Source organism: Scyliorhinus canicula, chromosome 17 (genome assembly GCF_902713615.1).
Source record: "Scyliorhinus canicula chromosome 17, sScyCan1.1, whole genome shotgun sequence".
In the NCBI taxonomy this organism is placed as follows: Eukaryota; Metazoa; Chordata; class Chondrichthyes; order Carcharhiniformes; family Scyliorhinidae; genus Scyliorhinus; species Scyliorhinus canicula.
In genome coordinates, this window is record NC_052162.1 from 57,927,234 (window position 1) to 57,939,053 (window position 11,820).

Genomic DNA, 11,820 nt, shown 5'->3' on the forward strand with positions numbered 1-11,820 from the left:
TGAGAGGATATTTGGCACAGCCTTGGAATATGATCCTTTGTTCCTAATTCTGGGTCTTCTAGATAGGAAAATTATTGCTGCTGAGGAGAAAGGCTGTATAACATCTTAACTTTTGCAGCACGGACAAATATCCTCTACTCCTGGATTAGTGATAAGTATCCTTCGATTCAAAATTGTCACAAAGTAGTTATGGACTATATTCCTATGGAATTCCTGACTCCTGTACTCTGTTCTAAGTTAGATACATTCATATCTCAAATTTATAGGCTTCACTCAGTTTTCCAAGAGCCATGTTACACGTTTTGATTTACGTAAAGGTGTGCACATCTTGTTATGCCACCCTACCATGTTTGTATGGCTTCATCCTCTTTCCCTCTGATCGATCCGTTGCGTAATTAGATGCACTAATTCTTCAGGATCATTGTTCTGAGATTATCCTGCCTTTCTCTGGTCTCATGTTTGCAGAAAAAATTGTTCTGTTCTGTACCAGTTCATGTTTTAAAAGTTTGTTGTGTCATCTGTAAAAAATATAATACTCTGATTAAAATATATTTTAAATAATGGACAAAGAAGAATTCATCTTTAACAATAAGATCTATTATTCTCCCTTATAATACAGTATCTATGTTTGTGTTTTACTATAGTTGAGGAAACATCACCTGATCTGACTATAGTTATAGAAGAACAGAATGAAGTGATCGAAACTAACAAGGATACAGAGGACACATTGAGCTGTAATGACATTTCCACACCCAGTATGGACAGCTGTTTTGAGGCAAACACTAGGTCAAAAGTTCTGAATGAAAGTTCCCATGAATCCTCACAACAATCAGACACACAGGAACTAGATAACATGCACCAAGCACCGAGGGATGAAGACAAAGTGTTCATGGTGCATTGTCATCAATCTGAAGAAGGTGAGGAAGTGCACAATTGAGGTAAAATCTGGAATTGCCAAGCATGTATAGTTCGTTGTGCATTTTCTGAACAATGTTACTTTTGAACAAATATTTATGTATTTCCAGTTGAAAGTTATTCTTCACAAATTCTTCAAATAATTTGATAAAATAATGCAGAAAAGGTGGCACTTAATTGAAATTTAGAAATTATTTCAGAGAAGATTTGCACTCTAAAGTAAAGGATTATTTGAACAGAGTGACCTGTTGATCTCTATAAAGCTGTAAATATTTTGTGCTTTATTGCAGCTGAAGATACACCACCTGATTTGACTAGAGTGACAGAAGAGCAGAGCATAGTCATTGAAACTAATAAGGTTACAGAGGATACCACAAACTGCAATAACATTATCACATCGAGTTCAGAGAGTTGTTCTGAGGCTAACTCTGGGTTAGAAACCATGAACAAAAGTCTTCAGGAGTCCCAACAGCAAGTAACTGCTCTAGAGGTTGATGATGTGCAAAGAATGCAAGAGGATGATATAAACACTGGGCCAGTAGTCATTCACAAATGTCTTCAGGAGCCTCCACAGAGGGCAACCTCTCTAGAACTTGATGATGTACAAAGAATACAAAAGGATGAGGTAAATACTGGGTCAGAAGTCATGAACAAAGGTCTGCAGGCACCCCTAAAGCGAGCAATTGCTCTGGAAGTCGATGATGTGCACAAAATTCAAGAGGATGAGGTAAACATTGGGCCAGAAGCCATGCACAAATGTCTTCAGGAGTTTCCACAGCGAACAACCTCTGTAGAAGTTGATGATGTGCAAAAAATACAAAAGGATGAGGTAAAGACTGGGCCAGAAACCATGAACAAAAATCACCAGGGGCCCCTACAGCGAGCAACCACTCTAGAAGTCAATGATGTGCAAAGAATGCAGGAGGATGAGGCAAACACTGGGCCAGAAACCATCCACAAATGTCCTCAGGAGCCTCCACAGCGATCAAGCTCTCTAGAACTTGAAGATGGGCAAAGAATGCAAAAGGATGAACTAAACACTGGGCCAGAAACCACAAACAAAGGTCACCAGGAGCCCCTACAACGAGCAACCGCTCCAGAAGTCGACGATGTGCAAAGAATGCAAGAGGATGAGATAAATACTGGGCCAGAAACCATAAACAAAGGTTTCCAGGAGCCTCCACAGCGAGCAACCACTGTAGCACTTGATGATGTGCAAATAATGCAAGAGGGCGAAGACAAAATGCTGCAAACACAGAACATCAACAAAGGAGCAAACAAAAATCAAAGCAGCTTCAATGAAACCACAGAACTAGATCAAAATAAAAATAATGAAGAGAAACAGACATTGGAGGCAGAGCTACAGAAATGCATCGACGATTTGAAAAAACTTAAAATACCCTCTACATTCTTAAAGAAACAGAGGCACTGGCAAAATGAGTTGTTAAAGAAATATGATGTGTAACCTGATAAGAAATAAGATGGATATATCGGAGAATTTGTAATACGTTAATTGACTTGCCAACTTTCTTCTGACAGAGTTGACAAATGAAAAGTTGGTAATACAAACATAACTAGTGTCAAATATGACCATCTATCAGAATAGTTGGACATTACCTGTATAAAAGTAAGTAGATCAGAAGATCTTGCATTAGTATCTATTATGGTTTTCTCACCTACCCTCTTATGTCCACTACACTTTATATAATATTCAAGTACATGACAATTGCAACGCATTAAGTGCGTTAGCTTCAATTTCATCACCCTTCCATTTGCTGTGGTTGTCAAGTCTATCTGACAATCATCAAATAGTGTGAATTTGGCATTATCACTGTGCTCAAGCTTTCTGTCCTTAGGACATAAGCTCATATGATAATGATATGGAGCTAGACTCCAAAAAAAAACATCATGCAACATGTATACTCAATTATTGGATAATTTTATAAAATTCCTGAGTGTGCGATTTTGTAATATTGGCCTTCTATGACTCCAAAATGAAACATATTAATCAAGTCTGTCACAAGTCCAAATACAAGGTGGAAACTTATAAATTCATAAGGTTGTAGACACAGCTTTATTAACTGTATCGATTATATTCATGTTATTTTCTGTTTAAAATTGATGAATAACAAATATAGTGGAGCTCAAAAAATCCTAGTTTAATTTCTTGTGAATAGGTTTACCAGGACAGAAATTTAATTTTAAACAAACTCCTTTGGTACGGCAAAGGTTACTGTTAGTGCTATTTTCTGACATTACCTTGTAATTTATTAAAAATAAAGTATTAAAGCTTGATTATAAGTTTTTAATTTCATCATTTGAAAGTAACTTTCCCTTAACTGGAAGAAATTAAGCATTTAATAGGCACTACCAGTAGGTTGAATATTCCAATTCTTTGATGTATTCAAAGATACGTAAATAGTTTTGCTCGTTTACTGAAACCAACACATGATATAATTGTCTTGTTTGAATTTCAAGAGGTTTGTTTCAAATCGCTAGCTTTCGGAGCACTGCTCCTTCCTCAGGTGAAGGAAGGAGTCTTTACCTGCGGAAGGAGCAGTGCTCGAAAAGCTAGTGATTCGAAACAAACCTGTTGCACTTTAACCTGGTGTTGTAAGGCTTCTTACTGTGCTCATCCCAGTCCAACGCCGGCATCTCCACATCTTGTTTGAATTTGGCAGCCAACCTAATTCACCTTTGAGTGGAACTAGCCAATAACAAAAGTATGATATTTGGATCACAAGATTACAGGGAGTTGTTAAAGATAAAAAGACGCCACTTGTTTCTTCAAAAGTCATTCCTTAGTACTTTAAAGCTCCCAGCCAGGAATCATCCAACAGCATTTGGAATACAGCTAATGGAGAATTATCCATTGGGCATAATTATGACGAAAAAGTCAAGAATGTGTATGTACCTCCTGCAACAACAATGGCCATTGCCTTAAAATATGTTTTCTTCATTTCCCCTGCTACCAGATACTAATATTCTCTTTTTCTAAACTCTTGTTAGACTGTTCACTACTTTAACAAAGATGGCAACTGTACAAATATTGTAGTCAGTGTGAATCCAAATGGCCACCAGTTATACACAAATCATTTTAAAATCTAGCTTTTCTTTTTTATTCCCTTCAATGTTTATGTTTGTTCTGTTTTGATCTGTTTGCAAACATCACAAGAACATCAATTTAAATGTTACAGAATTGTTTCACAAATATATATGTTAAAATAATGGAGGGAATAATTTCATTTTACCCTATTAAAGTGTTAAATACTAATATCTCACAGCATAATCAAGGAACAAGGATTTATAAACCGAAAACAAAACAACAAGCTCTAAACATTATTTGAAAAAATAAGAATAATCTTTTAATATATTTTTGGAATGGTAAGGATTCGGGCTGGAAACAGTCCTGACATCTCTTCCCGCCACCATCGGCAAATCCTGCCCTTAGTCCAGGACTTCTGGTGATGGGGAAGTGCTGAGCAGTCGCACATCAGGTAGCTCTCCTCCGAAAGACAGAGTATTAGGCACTTTTAGCCGAATTTAGCCCACAAAACCGGACTAAGACATCGCCTCACCCTTCACAACAAGAAATACAGCAAGGATACCAGGAAGCAGCAGTTCAAGAGGTCGTAGAGACATCAAAAACTGTGACAAGTGACAGGAGCAGCAAGCAGGCAGATCAGCAGACCCATGAGGCAAGGTGTCCCTGGCCACTTCCGAGAGAGGAAGATGGCGACCTGAAAACTGAGCTCCCAGACCCCCTTCAGGTGAAGGATGGAAGACGTTCCTCACCAGGGAACTGAAGGGGATGAGAGATGATATTGAGGCCGAAATAAAGATGGTAGTCAAGGTGGCAGTGGTGGAGGCACTGGCCATCATGCAGGTGGCCCTCGACAGTATGGGAAGGAGACTGGAGGCCCAAAGGAGCACAATAAAGGAGCTGAAGAATACCTCGGTGGACCAGAGCGACCAAAGCGTTGCCTTGGAGGCTGAAATTAAGTATTTGGTGGAGACCCAGGGGAGCCTGAAAGGGAAGGTGGAGGACCAACAAAATCGGTCAACAGAACATCAGAATAGTCAGCAGCCTTCCAGAACAAAGAACAAATAAAAGTACTGCACAAGAACAGGCCCTTCGGCCCTCCAAACCTGTGCCAACCATTCTGCCCCTCTAACCCAAAACCTTCCACACTTCCGGGATCCTTAGCTCTCTATTCCCATCCAATTCATGTATTTGTCAAGACGCCCCTTAAATGAAACTATCTTACCAGCTGCCACCACTTCCGCCGGCAGCAAGTACCAGGCACCCACTACCCTCTGTGTAAAAATCTTCCCATGCATATCTCCTTTAAACTTTGCCGCTCGCACCCTGAACCTATGTTCCCGAGTAATTTACTTTTCCACCCTAGTAAAAAGGTTCTGTCAATCCAATCTGTCCATACCCCTCATGTTTGTAGACTTCTATCAGGTTGTCCCTCAACCACCGTCTTTCCAGTGAGAAACACTCAATGCCCCAGCCAATGAAGGCAAGCATGCCTCATGCCTTCTTGATTACCTTCTCCACCTGCGTTGCCATTTTGTGGCCTGTGGGCCTATACACCCAGATCCCTCTGCCAGTCAATACTCTGAAGGGTTCTGCCATTTCCCACCTGTATGAGACCTTCCAAAATGCATTGCCTCACATTTGTCCGGACTAAACTCCACCTGCCATCTCTGCCCAAGTCTCCAACCGATCTATATCCTGCTGTATCTTCATCATTATCCGCAATTCCACCGTTGTGTCGTTCGCAAACTTACTAATCATACCAGTTCCATTTTCCTCCAAATCATTAACATTTATATTACAAACAGCAAAGGTCCCTGTGGAACACCTCCAGTCACGGTCCTCCATTCAGAAAAACACCCTTCCATTGCTACACTCTGTCTTCTATGACCGAGCCAGTTCTGTATCCATCTTGCCAGCTCACTTCTGATCCCGTGTAACTTCACCTTCTGTATCAGTCTGCCATGAGGGACCTTGTCAAAGGCCCTACGAAGTCCATGTAGACAACATCCACTTCCCTACCATCATCAATCTACTTCATCACTTTCTCAAAAAATCTGATCTCCACAAAACATGCTGCCTTTCAGGAATCTAGAGCAGGGACCCAACCAACTATGTGACCCAAATGCGAGATAATCTAGTGGGGAGAGACAGCTTCCCCAAGTCGCTGGAGATCAATAAGGCTCATAGGTCGCTCTGGCTGAAACCTAAGGCTGGGGAGCAGCCGAGAGCTGTCATTGCTAAGTTGCACAGATATCAGAGCTGGGAAAGGATCCTTTGCTGGGCCAGACAGGCTTGCAGCGGGAAGGGACACAAAATCAGAGTCTACTAGGACATCGGGGTAGACCTGGCAAAGAGCAAAGAGCTTTAATAAGGAAAAATCGTCCCTGTACAAAAACAATGCTAAATTCGGAATGTTGTACCCAGCTAGGCTCTAGGTAACATACCAGGGCAAGGGACATTAATTCACTGCCTCTGTAGGAGCGGACGGGTTTGTCCAAAAGAACAGTCCAGACAGACAGGAAGGGAGGCAGCGATGAAGAAGCCACAGAGGAGACAGAGAAGAACCAATGGGCAATTTTGCGCGGGACTCCAGCGCCTCATTAAGAACAGGAGAACGAGTTCATAGAAAGGAAGAGGCGAGTGCAGCAGAGCGCAGGAGAGGTGAGGAGGAGGTTGAGGGGATATGAACAGAGCGGGCGTAGGAGGGGGTAATACCAACCCCAGGAGGGGTGGCCACCACACTAGGGGAAAGCTGGCGCCAGGAGGGATAAGTGAGGGGGGGGGGGGGGCACGGTGCATCTCCCACCACGGAGAGAGTGCCTGGTGGAGGGGGGTGCAAAACACCAAGGTGGGGGGGGGGGAGGAGCAGAGGGGTAGACAGAAGGACAAGGTACAGGAGAGGGGGGGTGCATGGGGGTGAGGTGCAGCAAGAGGAGGGGAACAAATTCACAGGGGCAACAAAACAACAGGGCGGGGTGCTTTAGACTGGCTTCAGCAGGTCACTCCCGGAAACGTGGAACAAGATGGCACCACAAGTAGCCACTTTGGAGGATCCCTGTACAAAGGGAAACCCCGGAGTGCAGGGGCTCACCCACAAGGTAAGTATGATTGATCCCACAGGAGGGGGGGAGACAAAACCCCCTCATCAGGATAGTCACCTGGAACGTCAGGAGACTTAATGGCCCAGTGAAAAGATCCAGAGTCTTCTCCCACCTGAAAAGTAGGAAAGCTGACATCGTCTTCATCCAAGATACACACCTGAGGGAGAAGTACTGACTGCGGGTAAGAAAGGAACGGGTGGGACAGACATCTCATTTGTGTTATGGGTCGAGTACTGAAGGGGAGCCATACAGATAAGTACTGCGACAAAGATGCTGACGGACCAAGGGGACAGTACGTCATGATCAGCGGTGTCCTCGACGGGGGACCGGTGGTTCTGATGAACGTGTACGCTCCTAACTGGGACAACACGGAATTTGTAAAGAAAACTATGGCGGAAATCCCCAACCACACCCAAATGTTCTGGGCATGCCCCAGACTTGTCGGATTCTGGACAGCCTTCTTCGAGGCAATGTTCAATGTTGTGACGGTGAGGGTGGAAGCCCAATCAGCCACCACCCACCGGCAGCCCCCAGTGAAAGCAGTGCCAGTCAATGGTACCGCTGGCAGCAGAGACGGGCGCGAGGACCAGGGGCTCCCACGGTGCCGGATACCGATGGGTACGAAGGGTGCGAGGGTGGGGGCAGACATGTGTGGGCGGGTCCCACATTGCCAACTGAGGCCACCGTGTAGCCCATGGAACCTGGCCAGGCACGGGAGCATGCGCCATGCTAACATGCTGGCCTTCCATACGCTGCAGATAATGGTGTTTGCTGTTCAAACAGCAATGTTGGCCGCCATGGCGATGGTCGCAGCTCTGCGAGATGCCCTGCAGCCGCGTAAGTGTGAGCCGCTCCGAGAGGAGGCGGAAGCTGCAGCAGCGGAGAGGGCAGCAGCAGCAGAATGGCCAGCAGAGGACCAGGCTGCAGAGGAACGGGCTGCAGAGGACATTGCTGCATAGGACCGGGCTGCAGAGGACCGGCTTGTAAAGAGCAGGTGGCGGCCGCACAGGCTGGAGGGGCGACCGCCCAACAGGCCAAGGAAGAGGAGGTGTCAAGCAGGCGCCCCATGAGGTCTCGTGTGCACTGGCACTACCTGTCATTCAAGGACTTTCCAGACCGGGCATGCCGTTGGAGACTCCGGCTGAGCAGAGAGATATCTGCGACATATCTGCCAGCTGATGGCATACCTGGCACTGCAAAGATATGGGGGAGGACTCCTGCTCCCGGTGACCGTCAAGGTGCCAGTCGTCCTGAACCTCGATGCGATGAGGTCCTTCCAGTCGCCGAGTGTGGATCTGCCCGGGATATCACAGACATCGGCGCACAGGTGCATCCGCGCCGTCACGGAGGCCCTATATGCCCAGGCGCCACAATACATCCAGTTCCACGTGGACTGAGCACACCAGGATGCCCTGGCAGCGGGATTCGCTGCCATCACCACGATGCCCTGGGTCCAGGGGCTGATAGACACGATGCATGTCACCCTATACCTGCGGATAACAGGCCACTCTACACTAACCGAAGAGGGTACCACTCAGTGATCATTCAGCTGGTCTGTGATCATCAGCTGCGCATCGTGCACCTCTGCGACTGATACCCGTGAAGTGTACACGACTCCTTCATCTTGCACACTCGGTGATTCCTGACATGTTCGAGGGGCACCTCACCCCCCCCCCCCCCCCCCCCCCCCCCCCATCCCCTGGGCCTCCAGACCAGTCCACACCCACACCCATCAGACAGAGCACCGAGGCCGGATTTAAATGTGTTAACAGATGTTTATTGTGAAGAAATATATACAGTCTGTACCCCTATGACTGAACCGTGCCCTGCACCCGTGTCAACTAAACTGATGTCTAGCTTTCTGTCCTTACGGGCCCTAACAGTACACCTAGTGGTTCCCCAGACGGTACAGCAGGAATGGAGGCAGCCTACTGTGACTCCTGCCCTGCGACAAGGGTCCCCGTTGGTGCACGTTTCCTGGGGTGACCTGGCTTAGATGGGCCCGGCTACTACTCGGGTGCCCCAGGTGGCATGGTGCCATCCTGTTCTGCCTGCTGCCCTCCAGATGCACCAGGGACAGGAGGGGGGAGTCTGAGGTGCTGCGGTGTTCTGGCACCTCCTTTTCCCTCAGGGTGCCCGATGGCCCCCAGGTTACTCCCTTGGATGGGGGTGCAAGCGGAGCCAACCCCTGAGGTCCCTCCACCACCTGGCGCTGCCAGTCCTAGAGGCCCACTCTAGTCTTGACCAGGGTTTACATGCTCGCGGCCATGGAGCACAGGGAGTGGACCATCGTCATCTGGGGCGACACCACATCACGCTGCGACTGTGCCACCACACTGAGGGTCTGTTCCACATCAGCCAGTGACTGGGCCACCTCGTTCTGGGTTGGCCACCTCCCTCTGGGTCTGGCCCACCTCCCTTTGGGACTGGGCCACCTCCCTCTGGGACAGGGCCACCTCCCTCCGGCAGCGGGCGGCGGGACTGAAAGGCCGCTGGTGCCGGTTTTGGCGCCAGTCGGCGTGGTGCCAACTGCTCCGGCGCGGGCCTAGCCCCCAAAGGTGCGAAGAAGTCCGCACCTTTGGGGAGGCCCGACGCCGGAGTGGTTGGCGCCACTCCCCTACGCCGGGACCCCCCGCCCCGCCGGGTAGGGGAGAATGCCGTCCCTGCTGTCTGGGAGGTACCCTCTCTGGCACTGGCTGGGGTGGAGGACTCCGGATGGACTGGCCCCATCTCCAGCAGGTCCTGTAAGACAAAAGAAGACATGTATGATTGGTCAGCGGGCTGGGGTGGTGTGGGGGGGAGGCGGGGTTAAGGGGGGTGAGGGGTAAGGGGGGTGGGTGTGAGGGGGTGGGGGGTTGGCGGTTAGGGGGGGTTGTGTGTGTGGTGGAGGGGTGGGAGGTGTGTGGTGAGGGTGGTGGGTGGGGTGAGGGGTGTGGAGGAGTGTGGGGTGAGGGGGTTGGGGGTGTGGGGTGAGGGGGTTGGGGGTGTGGGGTGCAGGGCTGGGGGGTGTGTGCACACATGTATCATGGGGACCCACTACTAAGCAGGGTCTCACTTGCTCGTCCGCTGCCAAACTTCTCCTTGGCGACCTTCCTTTACTCCAGGCCGCCGCCCACGTTGAGTGCCCTTTGTTCGGGCACAGTGAGTGGGCGCAGGTGTGGTGGTCTCTCTCCAGTCTTCTCCTGCTCCCGCCGTCCGTCTCTGCCACCTGCGCCCAGGCACGGTGGACGGCGGCACCTGGCGGCCTGCCTCCCAGGCTGGGGTACAGGGTCATCCTTCTCTCCTCCAGGGCATCCACGAGGGTATCAGCTCAGCGTCCCTGAATCGTGGCGCTGCTCTACTTAAACCCATCTTGTTGGCTGGGACGGTGTGTGTGTGGGGAAGGATCATATAAGTGCGGCTGCGGCATCTGAGCCTCCTATTGGCCAATCACGGACCCGGCGAATCCGGCACCGTTTTGCATGGAATTGATTGTGTTCCACGTGGTGATGGTGCTTGCCCGTTTAAAGTAGCTGAATCGGTGCAGCTTTTGCGCCGTTTTTTCTGTCGTAAAACACCACTGTTTCCACGCCGGTGTTGGCACTTAGTCTCAAAATCGGACAATCCAGCCCTTAGTCTCAGAAACGGAAAATCCCGCCGCATTTCTTTTGTTTGAAACATTTTTACCACTTGAGCCCAATTTCCATAAATTTAACGTGAGCCACCCCATAATCCAACGGCCTCCTGTCATTCAGCGGCCCCGCCAGAGGTGGTCACGCTGGTGTTGATTAGTACTCCTTTTGAACCTGGCTGAAGGGCTTTTGTTGCTCACAAGCAAAGAGCCCGGGTGCGTTGGGATTGCCACTCCATTGCTCGGTGGAGGGTGAGGGACCCTCAGTAAGGGGTGGGGCAGCCTCTGCAGGGGTTGGTTGCCATAGTAGGGTGGGGGTCACTGGGAGAACAATCGTGGGTGGGGGGGGCGGCACCACCATGCCAACCCTGGATCGTTTACCCGTTCCCATGGCAACCATTGTCCCTGCCCATCTGCCCCAATGACCACCCATAATCCCCACTGACCTTCAGGACCTCTGGCCATGTGGCTGAAGGCTATTGGTGATAGGGAATTGGCAATCATGGTTAAGTGAGTACTTCACACATCCCCGGCAGGATTCTGAGACTTAAGTGTTAACAGCAATGCAGAATTCGTAGTCTTTCACGACAGCAAAACTGGCACCACACCTGGACTGATTCAGCTACTGTTAAGGGGCTAGCACTGGTGCCATGTGGAACACCATCGATTCCAATGAAAAACGGTGCAGGACTCATCGGGTCCGTGAATGACACGCGGGAAGCTGACAAGCTTCAGCCGCACATACATATTACACTCCCCATACACATTTAACCCAGCCAAAAAGATGACACTGGTTGTACATACAGCTGGTGGGTTGTTTGAGGCTAAGTTCACAGTGGGCAGTCAGCGGCATGCGCAGCTGCATGGCTGCCTTACGGCAATGGTGTTCCATGCCTGCCTATCCTGTCCACACAGCCCACCTCCTGGCCATGCCTCGCTACTCTACCCGCCTAGGCAGAAGGCCTCAGGCCAGCGGCACAACCGTCAGTAAACTATGGTGATGTTGGACACTTTCCATATCGCCCCCATCTTCCCGTCAGCAGCCACCACGCCGGTTTCACGATTTTTAAAAGCACAGGCAGAGGAGGCGCTGTGTAGTTGTATTGTCACTGGACTAGTAAACCAGAGAACCAGAGTAATGCTCTAGG

The 11,820-nt window shown here is 48.9% G+C and overlaps 1 protein-coding gene across 2 annotated transcripts in view; it reads left to right on the forward strand.

The window, feature by feature from the left end:
- The window catches only part of LOC119951722 (BTB/POZ domain-containing protein KCTD16-like), a 48,606-nt gene extending 45,396 nt beyond the window's left edge, over positions 1-3,210 (forward strand). For both annotated transcript variants that reach the window (XM_038775016.1, XM_038775015.1), the window contains 2 exons: positions 645-917; positions 1,206-3,210. In XM_038775016.1, coding sequence (XP_038630944.1) covers positions 645-917; positions 1,206-2,380 — 1,448 coding nt within the window. In that variant the 3' untranslated portion in view covers positions 2,381-3,210. The remainder of the gene's footprint in view (positions 1-644; positions 918-1,205) is intronic.
- The last annotated feature ends 8,610 nt before the right edge of the window (positions 3,211-11,820 follow it).